At 37.8% G+C, this 20,999-nt stretch overlaps 1 protein-coding gene across 1 annotated transcript in view; it reads left to right on the top strand.

The window, feature by feature from the left end:
• col8a2.L (collagen, type VIII, alpha 2 L homeolog) overlaps positions 1–17,110 on the top strand; it is a 75,169-nt gene extending 58,059 nt beyond the window's left edge. Inside the window, exons 3-4 of the mRNA XM_018245699.2 lie at positions 8,699–8,879; positions 14,459–17,110. Coding sequence (XP_018101188.1) covers positions 8,717–8,879; positions 14,459–16,365 — 2,070 coding nt within the window. The 5' untranslated portion in view covers positions 8,699–8,716 and the 3' untranslated portion in view covers positions 16,366–17,110. The remainder of the gene's footprint in view (positions 1–8,698; positions 8,880–14,458) is intronic.
• Positions 17,111–20,999: the final 3,889 nt, after the last annotated feature.

Genomic DNA, 20,999 nt, shown 5'->3' on the forward strand with positions numbered 1-20,999 from the left:
CAAGGTACTGTATATTAAAATCCATTGAAAAGGAAAAAAAAATATTAGCGTAACTAGAAAAATATAGGAAATTGCATCATTGTATTTTACAGCTTTCAGAATGGGGATTTTCTGAATGCTAATTTGCATACCGGTAATAATGCTACATTTACTCATGCAAACAGCTAATAAGATGATAGACGATGATAGATGATTGATAGATAGATAGCAGGCCCGGACTGGCAATCTGTGGGTTCTGGCAAATGCCAGAGGGGCTGCTATAAGGTGCCATAGGAAGTCACTATTTAGTGGGCTGGTGGGGGCTGTTTTGGGCCTCTATGTGGGCTGATTGGGCCTCTGTGTACTTGAAATGCCAGGGCCTATTTTAATTCTCAGTCCGGACCTGATAGATAGATAGATAGATAGATAGATAGATAGATAGATAGATAGATAGATAGATAGATAGATAGATAGATAGATAGATAGATAGATAGACAGAGAACCACATCAATTACCAAAACTGGGAGTAGCACTCATATTTGCTATTTCCTTGTAACATTAGATGCTCTGTAGCACAACCCAGATAAGAACTGACCTTTCATATGCTTTTTAAATAGAGAACACCTTATCATACATTGACATCTTGACTAGAAACTGCAGAGTTATTGGCACTGGAATAATGACCTATCATTCATATAAAAGGGTATTGCTAGTCATGGAATAACCAGCCTTACATAGGAATGGGCGAATTTGACCCGTTTAGTTTCGCCAAAAATTTGCCGCCGGTGAAATCTCGCCGACGCCCATTAAAGTCTATGGGACTCAAAGGGGCCCATTTACTTAGCTCGAGTGAAGGAATAGAGGAAAAAATACTTTGAATGTTCGAATATGGTTACTTCGACCATCGAATAGGCTACTTTAACCTTCGACCACGATTTCGAATCGAATGATTCGAAGTAAAAATCGTTTGACTATTTGACCATTCGATAGTCGAAGTACTGTCTCTTTAAAAAACACTTTGACCCCCTAGATTGCCACCTAAAACCTACCGAGGCCAATGTTAGCCTATGGGGAAGGTCCCCATAGGCTTCCTAACAATTTTCTGATCGAAGGAAAATCCTTCGATCGATGGATTGAAAACTTACGATCGAGCGATTATTCCTTCGATCGTTCGATTGTGGGAATATCGCTAAATCTTTCGACTTCGATGTTCGTAGTCGAAGGATTTACATTCGGCAGTCGAATATCGAGGGTTAATTAACCCTCGATATTCGACCTTAAGTAAATCTGCCCCAAAATGTTTGTGTCGTGTGGCACCGCGCACCGCCATACAAGTTTATGGGCGTCATTTCCACGACGAAACAAGGCAAAAAAATTCGCCCATCCCTAGCCTTAAATATTTGTAGATGGGAAAAAGCATTAGGTGCAGATTCTGCAGGACATACTGTGCATTTGATGTATGGTAAGTAAACCGGGATGAAGAAAGAACTTAATAAAACTTGATAAAAGCCAGTCTCTTGATATCTTGTCTTCTTCTGTTTTCCTTACTCCAGTTTTTATACATATATTCAGTCACACTAGACCCCTCCTGTCTCTTCACCCCCCTGTTACCCTAAACTCTGCAATGTCATCTTCACTTGTATTACTTTCTTTACACTTATAATCTGCTGATCCCCATGTAACCCTGAATATTCTATTAAAATAACTTTATGGAACATGGCTAATGATTTCCAGATTGCCAAATCCAAAGGGTACTTCTTTGTTGACAGCTCTTTGATTTATCCTCTGTTTGATACTTTCAGTTATTCCATTATAATGCAAATTCCAAATTCCCTTGATATTTACAATCTAGCCTTCTCAGTCATTTATGCAAGAATCCTTCTACAGTTCAGTTTGTGGTTGTGTCTTAAGGTTCTCTACAAATTCTAAAAAATATTTTTAATAGCTGAAAATGATGGGAGTGGTACTCATATTTGCTCATTTCTTATTACATTTGATATGTTGTGTAGTGTAGAACAGTCCAGACTTAATATTAAATGGTTATAAAACCCCTTTCTGACCTCTCATATCCTTTATTATATACAGTAGAGAATAAATTATTCTTGAAATAATTGTAGGTAGGTCTCAGACTAGAAACTGCAGAGTTCTTGGCAATGACCTATCATATATAAACAGGGTAATGCTTGTCATAGGATAACAAAGCCTTAACTATTTGTAGATGGGCACAAAATGAGGTGCAAATTCTGAAAAATAGAAATATAACAGCTTGTATAAAAAAAACTTAATAAAACCAACTGAAGTCATTATTCCTATTCCCTGTCTTGATCCTATGCCCTCTTTAAAGGAGAACTAAAGCCTAAAAATTAATAGGGCTTAACATGCCATGTTTTATATACTGAACGTATTGCACCAGCCTAAAGTTGCAGCTTTTCAATAGTAGCAATGATCCAGGACTTCAAACTTGTCACAGGGGGTCACCATCTTGGAATCAACCATCCTGTGACACTCACATGCTCAGTGGGCTCTGAGCAGTTATTGAGAAGCGAAGCTTAGGGGTTGTCGCAAATTATCCAGCACAAAATGAGGTTGGTCTGTAATAAAGGCTGATGCTACAGGGCTGATTATTAAATTCTGATACTAGTTGCACTGGTTTCTATGGTGCCATGTAGTAATTATCTGTAGTTAGTACTAATCAGCCTTTTATTGTGATATTTATATTCTATGTGTACTGTATATTGGGAGTAGATCCCTAAGCTCAGTAACTGACAGCAGCACAGAACATGTGCAGTGAATCAGCAGAAAAGAAGACTGGGGAGATACTGGGGCATCTTTGGAGACACAGATCTTCCCTGCCAAAGGGTTGTATTTGCCTTGGGCTGGTACAGAAGCCAAAAACATAATGTACAACATTTCTAGCCTACTTCTTTAGTTTAACTTTCCTTTGTCCTTTAATAACTAAACACTAGATTGTTGCCCTTACTCCAGCACAAATATTCACATATATTCAGTCACATTCTTTCTACTACTTCTCACCCATAATCTGCTGCACCCTATGCAAACTGGTTCCTCTCTAATATACTATGGCCAAATACTTCCATGTTGATGTCTCCCTAGTTTATCCTCTGTGTTTGATACTGTGGACCTTTCCATTCTAATGCAAATTCCTCATTCCCTTCATATTCATACTGTACCTGGCCTGATCTGTCATTATACCTATATATTCTGCAGTTCATCTCAATGTGGTGGTGCCTCAAGGTTCTCTGCTTGGCTCTCTTTTGTTTTCCCTATACAGTCATTAATTCAATTTCTTTTAAATATCATTTGCATGCATATAATATTTAGATACAGTATATTCAGACAACACTATACATCTAGCAATCTTCTTTTGGATTAATCAACACTTTCTCAAATTGAATCTAAAACAGAAGTAATCATCTGCCTATCCAATCCTGACCCTACTCCTAAATGTTGTCAATTGCAGCACTTATTGCCCTCTTTCTATGACTGTAAATTTCCCTTCCTCTTGGATTGTATAGGGAATAATGCCCCATTATTGTAAAAATAAGAATATTAGTCACCAAAAAGTTAAATGAACCATATACAAACACAAGACCAAGGGCAGCTCATGGAACCCCAAGGGTCAGGCTCTCACTGTGTCCTCTAGACTTTTGAGGCCCCCAGCAGTCTCAGATTGTTCCCCAAATGTTATTCCTGTAAAACTGGTTCACAATAGCAAGAGTTCAATCTCTGGGAATATAGGTCTGTAAAATTTAACAATTTATACCGTTGAGTTAACATCTGAAGAAAAAAAGCTTTTAGACTCATCCCTCCGGTACCTGTTAGGTGTGTGGGTGTGTTTTAAAGATACCCAGTGGACATCCATTTTTTCAGGTTTATTGCAAAAATGACATAGTTAAGTTCATATGTCTACTCTTGTCTATTTGTATCTGCTTGACAGTTTTTCCTGCAATTGATTTATTGTAGAACATCAAAAAGTGAACATATGGGGCTCTACCTCTGGTTAATAATGACATACTTGCTACCGATTTGTCTTGATGATTTGTGGTGGAGTTCTTGTGGCTGAGGATGTTACTGGATGTTTTCAATGTTAACATTTGTTCCTTGGCCATTTAGGGTATGCCTCATGACTTATACCGTGTGTGAAACAATAGTATGTCATGTACAGACAGGTTATTAGTTCTACAATTAATTCTGTTCCTAGGGAGTTAATGTATAACCTTTACAATCCCAACAGGGTCATTATCTTTGCATTTGATTTCGTAGCCAGCTGTCTTTATTTCTTGACTAACATGCCTATAAAACGTACATTACTGATCAGAATGTAAGTGCATATAATGTGCTATAATGTTCAGTAGCTGCAATCATACGAACTAAGAAGATAAAAGAATCCCTACAAAAGAATAGAAGCAGACAATCATTGGCTCATACCAAAATTGGGTTTATGGTATGAGCTCCCTTATCTAGAATGCCGTTGTGCAGAAATATGTATTTTTAAATGTTATTGCCATTCCTCAAACTGTATTGTCTAAATAGACATTTTTTCATTTTTGGTTTACAGGAGTCTCAGTTTGGTTTTATGCAACTAAAATTTGCCTCCAAGCCAGGAATTCAAAAATAAGCACCTGCTTTGATGCAACCAGGAGTAACATCCAAGAGGTTGGTGAGCAACAAGTTGCTCACGAGCCACTGGTTAGGGACGACTGGTCTAGTGGAAGATACATTGTTTTTTGATTGTTTGTGTTACCATATTACCTGTTATGTGCCATGCTTAAACCTTTAAGTGCCACAGAAAGTAGAATCTACTTTCACACACATTACATACAAGCAAACACGCACACAACACACATTTTACCAAGTGCACACACACTTATATGCACTTACACAATTTTCTGGATTTTTATTTTCTGCATCATGTGCCTGAAAAAAATCTTTTATCATCATTGCAAATAGCTTATTTGCTAACTGCACTATGCAATACATTTTGTTATATCAGTGATTACATTACAATTTTGGTGTTTTTGGTGCATTTTTAGCCATTTTATTGCATTTTAGCCAATGTATTGCATCTTCAGCTCTGTATAAGTGTTGTTCATTTGTTTCTGTCCGTAAAAATTATTTGGCCAACCCAAAATAATCAGACTGTGATTCTGACTGCTGATTACACTAGGGGGCAGATGTATGAAGGGTCGAATATCGAGGGTTAATTAACCCTCGATATTCGACTAGGAACTAAAATCCTTCGACTTCGAATATCGAAGTCGAAGGATTTAGCGCTAATCCTACGATCGAACGATCAAGGATTATTCCTTCGATCGAACGATTAAATCCTTCGAATCGAACGATCCGAAGGATTTTAATCCAACGATCGAAGGAATATCCTTCGATCAAAAAAACATAGGCAAGCCTATGGGGACCTTCCCCATAGGCTAACATTGACTTCGGTAGCTTTTAGCTGCCGAAGTAGGGGGTCGAAGTTTTTTTTAAAGAGACAGTACTTCGACTATCGAATGGTCGAATAGTCGAACGATTTTTAGTTCGAACCGTTCGATTCGTAGTCAAAGTCGTAGTCGAAGGTCGAAGTAGCCCATTCGATGGTCGAAGTAGCCCAAAAAACACTTCGAAATTCGAAGTTTTTTCAATTCGAATCCTTCACTCGAGCTTCATGAATCGGCCCCCAGGTAAAAAAAAAACATTGGATTTTAGTGATTTTATTGCACTTTTCCTTCTTCTTTGTTACGTGTTTTTGCCCATGGGATTTTCTCTGCTGTATCTGTTTGGGGGTCTCTGTACATATCTGGCACATAATACACATACCGGCAGCCAGAGTGTTGTGAAAATTCATATGTGCTATTTTCATTTGGGGGACACTGTAAGCCATATAGTTTTGTAAATCTATGCATATAGGGCATCAAAGTGTTCAGTAGACCCCTGTCATCCTTATTTAGGATGGGTTGTATAATGGGGTAGAGTGCAAGCTTTGTGATGGTTTTCAGAAATTTCATAAAAAATGTTACATTTAGCCTGGCCTTGCAGTTTGGTAGAATGTATTTACCCATTTTTGATTTGTCAAAATGTGTATTTTTAAAAAATATATGTTTTCTGGGGTTGACTTACACATTTGCTGCTTTTACCCCACATAAATCGGGCAGTATTTATTTTGGTAGTATAAATATATGCTATTAAATGTGTATGCACTAACGTTATTTTGGGGTCTCTAAGCGCCAGATAATTTTGTAATCCTATGAACAATGGGCATCAAACTATCAGTAGACCTGAGATGCTAGAAAGTGGAAGTTTTGAGGTGATTTTTCATAATTTATTATAAAAACGACTAAGTTCAGAACAGCTTTTATATTTGTTAATTAGGAGTAGAAAGACTTACCTATTTTGTATTCGGCAGGATGTGTACTTTTCAAAATGATATGGTTTCCTGGGGTAAAACCTACTGTTCCAGGATTTTTAGAATATAATGTATACTGTATTCTGTTGTAGTGCATTAAAAATTCTATAGAAGTCAGAAATCTCCTTAAAACTATACATATCTGGTATTGCAAGGGCAATCCTGGCCCCTCCGCCGCCTGAGGCAGCTTGGTGTTGCTGCGCTCAACTTTTTGGTAGAGAGGGTCAATGAGGGCGGCGGTTTGAGCCAGGATGCTAGCGGAGAGAGCAGAATTGCTTTATCTGCGCTAGAAGAGCCGAATTTCCCATTTGAAAACCGGAAATTCAGCTCTTAAAGTACCAGGAGCAGCATTTTTGCCTCTCCTGGTACCTAGTGGGCCACTGCCGCCTGAGGCGAGCCCCTGTGGTATTGGAATGTTTGAAAGACTTGAGGCTTTCCAAATCAGTTTGATTTTTACAATTTTTTCTTGTAATGCATTTTTAAATTTATTTGATTTGATTTTTCCAGGGTAGAGACTTGTGATTAGTGCATATGAAGGTATCTTTTATGTGCACAGTAAAATCATTATTATTTCCCATCTTTAGCAAGTGCATAATGTTTATTACTTGGTGGCGCTCTTTAATCTTTTGCTAATTTTTTTTGTTTATTTTTGATAAGAAAACAGATGGCAAAAAATGATCTTCGTGAGCTATTGCATTGTGTTCCAATGACGTTCTTTTTAAAAATTCCTGGACCAACAGAAAGCAATCACTTCTCGCAGATTTTTCCCTAGACAAGGATAACATGTTCTGATCTGTTTTTTAAATTTCATTTTATTTGCACATCTGCCTTCAGTTGGTAAACTATGTTATAACTGTAGAGTTAAAGGAGAATTGAACCCTTTAAGAAAAAAAACCTGTACCCCCCCCATGGAGAAACCCCTCCCACGTCCCCCCAGCCTAACTGCCCCCTCCGGGGAAATGCCCCATACTTTATACTTACAGATTCTGGTATCAGAGTTCCACGCAGCCATCTTTCGGGTTTTCGGCAAGCTGAGTGGGAGATCGGCATGTTGGCGCATGCGCAGTTGGAGCGATTTGACAGCATGCGCCGAAGTTCGTGAAAATTGCTGAATGGCCAGAAGAAGACACGAAGGCCCGGAAGATGGCTGCGTGGAATTAAAGCAACCTTTCAATGGGCCTTCATTTTTTATTTTTTTTATAGTTTTTAATTATTTTCCTTCTTCTGACCTTCTATCTTTCAAATGGGGGTCACTGACTCCCCATCTAAAAAACAAAAGCTCTGTAAGGCTACAAATGCATGGTTATTGCTATGTTCTATTACTTGTCTTTCTAGTCAAGTTATTTTCTATTCATATTTCAGTTTCCTATTCATGTTAATGCATGTTTGCTAATGTAATTTGGACCCTAGCAACCAGATTGCTGAAATTGCACACTGGAGAGCTGCTGCATAATAAGCTAAATAACTCGAAAACAACAAATAATAAAAAATGAAAACAAATTATAAATTGTCTCAGAATATCACTCTAAATCATACTAAAAGTTAATAAGAAGGTAAACAACCCCTTTAAGGGTAAGGTCACACTGAGAGTTTCGGGGAGATTTAGTCGCCTAGCGACTAAAGGAAAATGAGGAAACTTCGGGCGACTTTGTAAAACAAGCCGACTAAAGCCAGGCGACTCCCCGAAATGCTCAGTGTGACCTTACCCTAAGAGAGCAGTGTCAGCAGGTGTAGCTCAGCTCACTCAGGCAATGATCCAAACATCCACCAAAGATTTGCAGAATACTGAACAAAATCCAAATGATAGATTCCATAATTCAAAAATACATCATAAAGACATTTATGATTCAGGCAGAAAGGTATATTCTTAGGTAAATTTGTCAAAGCAGCATTCTGTCCCTCTGCATTGGTAGAGAGATGAACAGTTATTATTATTATTATTATTATTATTATTATTATTATTATTATTAATAAGAGTTATTGAATATTTTTGTTGAGGGGGCTGATAGGGATTAAAGTTTTAAAAAGTGAAACAGTATTAAGGAGTAGTGTTCTTACATTTGTTGTATCATTTTGTGTTACTTGTGCTTATATTTAGCTTCATACCGTACTATACTCACCATTTTCAAACTGTATTTATAATACGTCAATATAAAGTGTTGAAGATAAAGATTTTAAAATGTTGAATGATAATAATTATAATAAATCTATAATAACTACTGTATTTAGCATTAGAATCAACCCATTCAATGACTATGTCTATATGCATTTGTTATTTTAAACTATTGTTTGTTTTAGTTTCAGACTGAAGTCAAAATGTCCCTGGGTGGTGGAGCATTAGTGCTTTTAATGGCAGCAATGGGTTCTGTATCTGGAGGAGGTCCAGCAGGTGGTGGTTATTACCAAATGAAATACGTAAATCCAATGGTCAAGGGACCTCTTGGCCCTCCATTCAGAGAAGGCAAAGGACAGTACTTAGGTAAGTAAAAACCCTCATTAGAGATTAAATAGTCTGTTATTACAGTTCCCATAAGGTTAAGGAGTAATTATGGACATCGAGATGAGAAAAAAAACACTTGTTCCTTTCTTGTCAAATATTGTTTTTTTTTTTATTCCTGCAGGATGCATAACCTTGTTATTATTCATCTGCTGAAAAAGAACATCATGGTCTTAATTTGTTCCCTCATGTAATTCATTATCCTTGCAAAACAATTAACCTTTCTATGGCCGTTTCAGTTTCATTATTAATTAATACATACAAAAATGATTTTGAGTAAATTATAACCATATGGTTCATTATTTTTAAATTTTTTAGCTAGTTTGTTAGCTAGATTATTCCATGTCAGTTGTTTCTAGTACTGTGGTGATTACTTCCTCTTTATCAGTGAATACAATTGCTTACAAGAAGACTCAGAACCCTTAGGGTAAGGCCAGACGAGGAGATTCGGGGAGATTTTGTCGCCTGGCGACTTATCGCCACGTCTTTTGCGCGACTATCTCCCCGAACTGCCTCAGCGTCTTTTCCCCATAGGCTACAGCGCAAAATCGCCTGCGCTAATGCACACGCGGCGATGCGTTTTCAATAGTCACCCAAAGTTGCCTCACTTACCCTTATTGAAAGGATATTAAACTTGTGGCATTTTATATAGTGACTAAAGTACCCTCATGTAAATTATAAGGATATTACCAAGGAGTTTCATGACCATATAAAAACTCGAGGCGGAAGACCGAGTGTTTTTATACAGGTCATAGAACTCCAAGGTAATTTCTAATATCCTCATATTTTGCAACTGAGGGTACTTTATTTATTATAATACACAAGTTTCAGTGAGTCATGTGACAGAAATGACATCAGAACTCACCATTTAAAACTGATGACATCAGAACTCACCATTTAAAACTGATGACATCAGAACTCACCGTTTATAAGGATATAATTTACAAGATATTCATGGCTTTTGTGTATTATAATAAATCATGCACTTCCTGCTGTAAAATATGAGCATATTAGAAGTCACCGAGTATGACTTGTGTAAAAGCACCAGGCCCGGATTTATGGAAAGTCCACAAGAGGTCAAGGCCTAGGGTGGCAGAATTTTAGGGGGTGGCAAGATGCCCAACCATACTCACATTGGTTCAGAAGCACTGGTGATTCGCAGGAGATACAGTCGTTTTTAAAATTTCCTGTGCATCAATCCCCAGTACTCCGGACCAGATGCTGAAAATTTGCCCATGTGCACAAAGAAAGAGGAGGGGAAGGGAGATGAATGGCAGAGGGCCTAGGGGCACCTACTATGTAAATCCGGCCCTGAAAGGCACAAGACTGAAAGCCTTGTTCTTTTATATGGTCATGGAACTCCTTAGTGTTAATTAATCCCTACTACATCCCTTAAAGCAGTTTTCAAGGACTACTCCTACTACTTTCACCGTGGCGGCATTGTGTTAACATTAGATTTACTCTTTCTTACTTATTATTTTTTTGCCATCACATTAAGAATGTGGACCCATCAGGGAACAATATGGCTGCCTGTCTTGCTATGTTGCATCTTGTTATACTTAAATCTTCAATCACATCTGCAGTTAATTCTTTCATTTAGTTTAAGAAAAAAAATCAAATGCAATAGCAAAGGTGTGGTCCAGCAGGCTTGGAAAATGATGGCTCAGCTACTTCCATCTCTTCCTCCTCCAGATTAAGTAAATAACATGAGAATTTCAGTTTTTAAAATATATCGTTTTAAACCTCATTCACACCTGTGTACAGCATGCCATTGTGATCCAACTAGTTGGACTGTACTCCATCTGTATAACCCTTATGGAGTCCAAGTTTTCATAGCCAACAATATCACGGCCAATGTGTAAAGCATTGAACATTTATCCAAACAATATTATGAGCAATGAAAGCTCATATTCAAACCATATTCAAACCAATATTACTGGAGCAGATCTTTGTAGTGTGAACTGTCTGCAAAGCTTATTCCCATATATATATATATTTCACATGAAGACCAGCAACACCGAGATGATTTGCATAAAATTCAAAGTGTATTCAAAACCGCATGAACAAGCCTTGAGAAAGGTCCCAGTAGAGCCCAAAATGTCACATCAGGGGGCCCATTTACTAAGGGTCGGAGTGAATTTTCGAATTCAAAAACTTCAAATTTCAAAGTAATTTCTGGGTACTTCGACCATCGAATAGCACAAAATTCGATTTGAAAATACTTACAAATTGAACCATTCGAAAATCTAAGTACTGTCTCTTTAAAAAAACTTTGACTTCGACACTTCGCCACCTTAAACCTGCCGAATTGCTGTTTAGCCTATGGGGGACCTACTATAACCTTTCTGAGTGTTTGGCTAAGTTTTGAGTATTCAAAGTATTTTTTTATAAACTTGTTCGAATCCTTCGATTCGAACGATTTAAGCGATCGATCCAACAATTTTTACGGCCGTTTTCAATCAAAACAATACTTTGACTATCGAAGTATCAAATTCGACCCTTAGTAAATGTGCCCCCCGCTGTTCACAAAAAGAGAAAAACAATAAGAATAAAATTTCACATCTCGCAATGTAATATTCTACCTTAAACTGAGAATTTTACTCGCACATTGCAAATTTTATTTGCGCACTTTTAAGAAGTGGATGAAGGGGTTGTAATCTTTTGGAGCAAACATAACTTTTTCAGTAAGACCTTTAATTACATTCACTGGGCATTGGCGCAAGCGATTAAATTCTAACATTCACAAACTTTCTTCCACTGTCAGAAATGGTCGCTGAACAGTTTCCAGGTTCGCTATATTAAATTTGTAAAAAAGGAAAATTTGTTTGAAGAAAAACCTACCTTTTCCCTCCTACAATGCCCTCCCATTTAAACAAAACAGCGAGTATTTGTCCATATATTTGAGCTGGCCAACTAAGTCCAACTAAATCAAATCTTGGCATAGTTGGTACACGTTTAACTATAGAGTAAGGAATCTCTGTGCCTGCTGGGAGGTTTAGAAGGTATAGAGGGTCCTTTTAGGGCACTCACTAAAAAGCATTGTCAGAATATGTTTATAAGAAATATCTTATTCCCAAAATTTTGTGTTTCTAAAATGACCCCCTAAATTTGGACCAATAACTTTGAATATCATCACTGAACAATAAATCTGTTTCTGAAATACCAATCCAAATACATTTTTTTGGCAAGAAATGCTGGAATATTATGGGGTTTCTTTCCACGTGCCTGAAACCCACAGATAACTGTATCCCAACCTGTGATGCTTTTATCACCTAGTGATCAACTTTCAACAGATACACAGGCATGTGGCAGACAAAATGAATTTTTAAGAGATTACATTTCCTGAGAAATAAAAATAGCAAAGGAAATTCCAGTTTTTCAGGCATCTGGTTAATGCTACTAATCTTCAAATAATGGAGGGGAGTGGAATCTGAAAAATGAGAAAAACAACATTCAGAATTGCTGCTCAAATTACAGAGTTTATATTATGTTACATTCCCAGTGTGAGCTGTCTGCCCATATGCTTCCCAAGCTGCAAAGTGTGGCTTATGGCTGTGTCAAAGTCAAGCACTCTATGGGAATGCATCCTAAATCATATTATATTTATATTTAGCAATTACAGCCAAATCCTTCACATATGTGGAGTGATGCTTTTTTGGAAAAACTATGAGTTTCAAACTGAAAACGAGGGGAAAAAGCTGCATTTTATATTTCCTTAAAAGGATAATGAAGAGCATCCATCTATGAGTAACTACGATAAAGCGTGTTCTTAATATATGTCCTCCATTCAGGGAACTTTCAGTATAAATATAACTGGTGATAAGCAGGTTGGATTTACTTTTTATGCCACCACAGGTCACTTTTGCTGACACGTCTCAAAGTCACTTACCTATGGCCTTAAAACCCATGTTTTCTGTATAAAGTAAATGTACATAAATAACAAAGCACCACCCAGGCAATTATTATTATTATGATAATAATAATTTAATTACAGGCAGAATAGAATGCCCCCCTAGTGAAGATCTGCCTGCAGATTCAGGCCTAAATACTAATTAGTAATCTGTGTTACAAAAGATGGGAGCTCATCTTGAAGAAATGTGCACTTATATATGGGAGGAATATTTTTAATAAGTAGAGGGAAAGGTGATTGTCTTTACTATTTGACATGTTTTAGTCACTTTTTTGTTCTAACGTGGGAACCGGATAATGTCATGTGACCTCTTTCTTATTGAATTATAGTGCTGCTCCAGCAGAATTCTGCACTGAAATCTGAAACAAACACATTTTTTTATATTTAATTTGAAATTTGTGCTAGAAAAGCCCATCATTTAGATCCCTTCCAATAAATAGTGTATATCATGTGAGCAAAATAAAAATGAACTCTGGAGAACCACATCAGATTCTGTGTATTTCAATCACAACATGTTTCGGATAAACATATCCTTCATCAGGTGCTAAATCAGAATCTAATGGTTCTCCAGAGTTCATTTTTATTTTGACCTTGGATATACTGTGGCTTGGACGGTGCCATTTGCTCTGTTGTGAAGAACCCTTAGATGTTATGGAGTGTGGGACCACCCAAAAATTTATATAAATACCTATATCATGTGAGCATTGCAACCCCCAGATTCCAAGTTGCAAAAGAGGAATCAGATCAATTCAATATCCAATGAACTATTTGTGCCTTCAAAAAACTAAGTGAATTAAGCTGTGCACAATAGTTTGGGTGCAGCTGGGCCATGTTAATGGGCTAATTAAATGGGCTTATGAAATCCTCTTTTCTGGTCTTGGAGACACCTTAATTCATCGTAATGGATATAAAACAGAAGAGGGTTTTCCTTGTATTCTACTTGTGTTTCTTGTATTCAGATGGCATGTTTGTATACAGTACAAACTGGCATGATATGGCAAAAAGGAAACCTGTGGCTAAGATGAGGATTGAGGTCCAGATGCTTATGAAAATCCACATGAAATATCCCCATGACAGATTTCTGTTTAGGAGAAAGAGAAAATGCAGGATCTCTCTATAGAACAGAGGTCTATATTTAAGGGTGTGTTGTAATATGATGTAATACAATTTTTTCACATATGATTGATGTGCGATATACCTGCATTGAGCACCAACCATTAATGTGGGTATTATCTTAAATGTTATTAAGATAATATGGGTGTGGTTTAAAATAGGTGTGTCTTATAAACTGGGAGTGGTCAACCCTGGATTCCATTATCGGCATCCACCATGTAGGACGAACAATTCCAGCCCTCATTACCACATTACCAAATTTGACAGCACTTCTATAGAGCATTAAAACAAAATGTAAAACTGTAATGGTCATCCAAGTCATGCATAATCTCATTTAGGTGAAACTCCGTAACTGACACCTTCACTTCTCTCACTCTTCTCAGCTGCATTTGCTCTCATGATAGTCATAAATAATCTCACTTATTTTCAATAGCTATATATTTTCATATTTAAATAGTGGTACAAAATAAAAATGCATATCTTAAAATGTATTGGACATTGGATACATGCAATATTATTTTGCTTTGTCTCTCTACAGATAGACCACCCATTTCACCAGACCTCAAGGGAGAACCAGGACCAGCAGGGAAAACTGGTCCAAGAGGACCACCAGGACCACCAGGGCCACAAGGAAAATCAGGAGTGGGGAAGCCTGGATTACAAGGACAACCAGGACCTCAAGGTGCACCTGGCCTTTCTGGCATTGGTAAACCAGGATTGCCAGGAATGCCTGGCAAAATAGGCCCCAAAGGATTACCTGGCAGCAAAGGAGAGCCTGGAATATATGGAGAACAAGGGCCTCGAGGAATGCCTGGACCTCCAGGTATTCCTGGGCCATCTGGCATTGCTTCTAATGGAAAACCAGGTGTTCAAGGAGCACCAGGGCAATCAGGTATAAGGGGTGAGCCTGGACACAAGGGTGAGCCAGGACCACGTGGTGAAAAAGGCATCAAAGGTGAAGCAGGCATTGGAAAAGCTGGGATACCAGGACCACAAGGGGCTGGGGGGGCACCTGGACCAATGGGGCCACCTGGGCCACCTGGGAATGGAAAACCAGGACTTGATGGGTTACCGGGAGCCCCTGGAGTAAAGGGAGTTGTTGGCCCCCCTGGTGGTCCAGGTTTAATAGGCCTTCCTGGGCCACAGGGCCCCCCAGGAAAACCAGGGGTGGATGGTATTGGCAAATCTGGTTTAGATGGATTACCAGGTTTGCCAGGGCATATAGGTCCAAAGGGTGAGCCAGGGATTAGGGGTTTGCCTGGGTTGCCAGGGTCAGCAGGTTATGGTAAACCAGGTCTTCCTGGTCTAAAGGGAGATCGTGGCCCCTCTGGAGTTACAGGTGGAATAGGTGAGAAAGGAGAGCCAGGTTTATTTGGGGAACCTGGTGTTCAGGGGCCACAAGGTATAGTGGGTCCTCCAGGACTTCCTGGGTCAATGGGATTACCTGGTAAAAATGGTCTTCCTGGTTTAAAAGGTGATATAGGGCGAAGTGGGCCACTAGGACCAGCAGGAGGTCCAGGAAATCAAGGCCCTAGTGGGTTACCTGGTAAATCTGGCTTCCCAGGTGAAAGAGGTCTTCCTGGCTTACAGGGGTTCCAAGGTCCAACAGGGCCTAAAGGGGAAGCTGGGTCAATAGGGCTCCCAGGTGTCCCAGGAAATCCAGGTGGCTTAGGATCAAAGGGTAATTCAGGAATGCCAGGGCAACCAGGTCCTCGAGGTCCATCAGGAATTCCCGGACTGCAAGGGTCAGCTGGCCCTATTGGTCCCCAGGGACTTCCAGGGTTAAAGGGAGAGCCTGGCATTCCTGGAGCTCCTGGCAGTGGAATCAATGGTCAGCCAGGTCCTGCAGGGCCCAATGGACCACCTGGAGTTCCAGGTCCACCTGGATTGAATGGGCAGCCAGGGTCACCAGGGCCACCTGGCCCACCAGGACCACCTGGGGTTTACGGTAATGGTGAGATTGCAGGCCTCCATTTACCAGATGGTGTTAAAGGTACTTCTTTGGGGCAAGAAAAGCCCCAGTTTGGCTCTCCTGATGGGTCTGCTAAAACAACTCCAGCATTCACTGCTATCTTATCTAAACCATTCCCACCTTCTGGCTTACCCATTAAATTTGATAGGACTTTATACAATGGACACAATGATTATAACACAGCCACAGGGATATTTACTTGTTCATTGCCAGGAATCTATTACTTTGCTTACCATGTTCATGTCAAAGGCACCAACATCTGGGTCGCTTTGTTCAAGAACAATGTACCTGCTACGTATACCTATGATGAATATAAAAAAGGATACATGGACCAAGCTTCTGGAAGTGCAGTTCTGGAACTTAAAGAAAATGACAAAGTTTGGATCCAGATGCCATCAGACCAAGCCAATGGATTGTATTCAACAGAATATATTCACTCTTCTTTCTCTGGATTCCTCCTTTGTCCTACATAATGAGCATGAGCTTAGTCTTGCTTTCGCCATAAACAATTAAAATATCTTACAAGATAAAAATCAGTGTATACTTATATATCCACTGGGGTGGAAAAAGCACAGAGGAGACAAAAATGTTTGCTTTTTTCCTGCTGAGAAATTAGGTTTGGAAGGATCTTTTTCTCGGCACAGTTTGCAAAATAAGTCATGAGACCATTCAATGACACTTAACAAAGCTGCAAGCTGCATGGCTGTCTTGCAAGACAATGCTCTTGAGTTTGGAACCTTAATGTGAATCTTTAAGTTCCAGTTTGAATTTTAAAGTTTTTTAATTTTTTTTTTGTAATTTATCTTTTTCTGCTGTGTTGTTTTGCTTTAGTTTTTTTTTTTTAAAACAAAAATTACTGCTCCTACACCGAAGTAAACATGGACATAAGAGTACTTATGGTATCTACCCTGTCAATGATGTCTCTGTTAATAGAGTTGCCAGTCATGTGTTTTTTTATTCATATGTTTCCTACCGAAACATGGAATTCTAAAGAAATTTGATTGGTATAGATATAAAATAATACCATGTAACAATTGTTGGGATCCTCTAGGTCATCTAATAGGTGGAATACCCATTAAGCCATTCAAATTTAGATTGGCCTACTTTTTTTTGTATTTCTTTTACAATGCCCTTAGTTATTATTATTATTATATGGGAGAGAAATAATTATCACACCGTGGTTACTCTTCTTACTCTCTGGAGTGGCACAAGAAGCCATTGTTTACCTTAAAAAATGTATTGAAATTATGCAATGTCTTATCGCTAAACTGAAAGTGTAGAAGAGATACATTCTCACTCAGTCTTACGATTTTTTTTCAATTTTAAGTACAATACAGAACATAATAGTGTCCAGGTTCACATGAGACATGTAACAGATATTGTTGATAAGCTTATATATTATAAATTAACTAAGAAAAGTAAGCATGATGAGTGATGAGTGTACCCCATCTGATTGCTCTACAGGGTCATAGGCTGTTTTCAATTACTTGCAGTAAAATGGGGTCTTCATAATTCTAGTCATTGTCCATAGTATTCATTTCCCAGGCAAAAAGGATTATATTTCTTTTTGCAAATTTATATTAATATCTTCATATTATTGACTCATTTAATGTGCATTAGCTACAACATTAAGAGGAAATACTGCACATACAGAATATTGTACAGGTCTTCTAAGGTCCCCAATTTTAGTTGAGTTTGTATCCATTCTCGGAAGGAAGGAAGGAAGGAAGGAAGGAAGGAAGGAAGGAAGGAAGGAAAATCTAAATGCTGGAGTAAGTATTTGATCAAAGGAGCACTATCTGATATTGCACATTTATTTTGAATATCAGAAAAGGGATAGAGCTTTCAATATATTTAATGATTTTTCATATCCGCATGAAACTAACAACAACACAAAACAGCCCTACGACAAAAAATGAATTGCTGTAAATGTAATTCAATAATGATAAGGAAACTGAAAATGTGTGCATTATTAGTTATTGGTTTCACTAATTTTATATGATGCCCCAGACATAAATATGTGAAACTATTTTGGATTTAATAGACAATCCAGTAGGGTGGATTACTCAATATTTCCATGAAAAACAACACAATATTATTTACCCAAAATAATTCACTGATCTTAAACTGTTGTTTATGGTACTTAATCTAGGCTTTTGCTTTAATCCATCCCTTCTGCCTTTAATAAATTAGCTAAGAATTACATTATAATATAGACAAAATGTCTAAACCATACAAAGAATATTGATTGTCAATAAGGAAACAGTTGGGTCATTGTCATGAGTACAGGAAATGTGATTCTCGAATTTTAGCAAAACTCAGCAGTTCCCCAAACCCCTTTGTTTATATATCTATGGGATCTATTATCCAGAAAGCTCAGAAACACTACAATCTTATGTCAGTTCCAAAATTCGTTTCCTGTTTAATAACAGGATAGTACTTGTGCTTAATGTTTACTACACTAGTAATATTTAAAGTAAAACAATCCTGTTGGGTTTTCTAAATATTGCAGAAGTTGTAGACTAAAGACATGGTGCTTTATATATTGAAAGGCTCCTCTAGGAAAACCTCAGGTCCTTTGCATTTTGGATGACAGATCCCATACTTTTACAATTTCCTAGGCCTTTGAGATGAGTATTAGCACATTTTGTCTTATGGGTAAGGATATAGATGCTACTATATATTTAAATGGGAGGAAACCTAGAATATGATGCCATGTATTAAATATTGTCATTTCAGTAAATCCATGTGTTAGTTCATATAGATATGATTATCATGAAATACTTATGTATTAAGGCAATATTTACTGAAATTAGATACTGAGTGGAGTAAGGTTTCTTTTTACTGTATATTATCTTCCTCTTTAAATACTGTTCCATATTGCCTTGTATTCTGTGATTTTGCAGTGGTGCTATGCCTTACCTAACAATGATACAGTATGTATTCATTGAGTGCAAAGCAAGTTTAAAGGGGAACTCCGGCTTCCAAACCAAAATTTGATAAAGAGGCCCACATAACACTGAAACCCCTAATATATCCATCATAGTTACCTGTTTCTTCAAAAACTATAAATAAATGCCGTTTTCTATGCTGAAATCCAGCTGTTTAACCGTTCTTCTCTTTCTACATCATTTGAAATCCTGGCAGGGAAGGAGGGACTAAACACTGATGTTACAAATTGTAACAACTTCTCCACAGCTTACAGACAGCATGCAGGAACTGCATAACCCACAATGCATTGCACTATGACGTTCCTTTGCTTATTGAAATCACATGTGCAGGGAATTGTGGGGTTTGGATGATGCAGGCTAACGACAGATGGCTGTTGATACAAAGTAACAGTAGTCAGCCAGCTCAGCAAAGTAGTCAGAAAGATCAACAGGAGAGCAAGGGGCTAGGCTTAGGGAATTGTCAGAAACCATTAAAAATTATGAAAAGTCTGCATATTTTTTAATTAATGTATATTGCAAAGCTGTTTACTTTTCAAAAAGTTATGTTTGTGTGGAGTTCCCCTTTAAGGATGCTATTCCTAACTCTTCCTGATAATTTCAACAAGTGTTGGGTCATAAATGCTTGAATTGATTATTCTTTGGGTCAGTTTAGCTTAAACATAAGCAATAACAAAATGGACAATGTAGCTCATGATGCCTATTTATAGGGGGCATTTAGAAGAGCCAGCACGGCATGCAGCAACTGTGCCTTGTCAGTTTTAACATCAAACATTATTTTTCACCTTAAAACATAGCAGAACTGTTAAATGTGTAAACTCCTAGATACCTATATATATATATAGATTGGAGACAACTTTGACACTACAAGGTTTAGTATTCATTTTCTATAAATTAAATAAATGTAGAATAATATGGTACAGGAATTGGTACAGGGCAAGTCAAATGTCAACTGCTGCAGATCTCCCACAATTTCTCCAGCCCAGCTTCTGCAACAGTTACAGTGTTCATGACTACTGTACCTGTCAAAATATATGCAAATATGATGCCAAGTAATTACAGGGACATTGCTTTTGTATTTTTCACTTATCAGCACTCTTTTCTGGTTGGTCTTCCTCCATTTTATTTTTTAGGGAGAATATTTGTCTGCAGATTCCTTATTTTTGTTCTAACAGGGGATAATTGTGCATTTAATCTTAATGGGAGCAACTATATTGACTGTTTGGTTAATGATGAGGTCATAATTGCTTAGGAAGAAAAACACTGACATTTTTCAAAACAGCATGCAGTGATCAGGCATTTTAATAACTGATTTTATCTTGTGTTTATCTCATATGCAAAACTTAATCAGTGAAGAAAACACACACACACACTATTTAGTCCTCTAATAAACAGTTTGGTAGGTTAGCCATCAAAGCCAGTCAGAACACAGATATACAGACAATTTAGAGAATTTGTTCTATAAAAACATTTGCAACCAACTCTGCATTGCACTGCAATCTTTCAGATATGCATTAATGATGCCTGCGTTTTTCAGTATAAAATCCTTTTTAATCACCTAAATGTGAAGGAAAACGTCAACAAATAATGGCCAAAGGGGCGAACCAGAGATTTCCCTTCTAATGCTAACACCGCTTGTCAGTTTCCATGTTCTCCCATGCAGAGTAATTATGAAACTGCCATTAATCAAACAGACATATATATTACTTGAATCTGTTCCTGACATGATGCAATGCTTTCACAGAATACTTACTGAAAGACATTTAAGGACTGTTTGAAGTTAACTGTATTGAAAAATGACATGATGGTGCTCAGTCCATAGTATTACTAATAGTGTTCTGGTCCTATTCTGCATATTATCTAAGGCCCCTGTTTGTGGGTGGCTGAAAGGGGATTTATATTAGGCTGTTGTGTGCCTGTCCAGCCAAAGCTGACTGCCTATGTTTTTCTGACTGGATAACATAGAGGCAGTTTCCAAATAAAATATCTGAACTCTGTCCTGTCTGCGGTTTCATTAGTAAGAATGAAGTGCGTGTAAGAGAGGCCGGCAGCCTTTGGGGTATGATGTGAGGATGAAAGAAAAAAATGATGGAATATGAACGATTATATCTTTTCAGAGATATTCCAGAAAAAGCTTTACAATCCAAACGAAAAACTAT

This window comes from Xenopus laevis, chromosome 2L (assembly GCF_017654675.1).
Source record: "Xenopus laevis strain J_2021 chromosome 2L, Xenopus_laevis_v10.1, whole genome shotgun sequence".
Taxonomy (NCBI): domain Eukaryota; kingdom Metazoa; phylum Chordata; class Amphibia; order Anura; family Pipidae; genus Xenopus; species Xenopus laevis.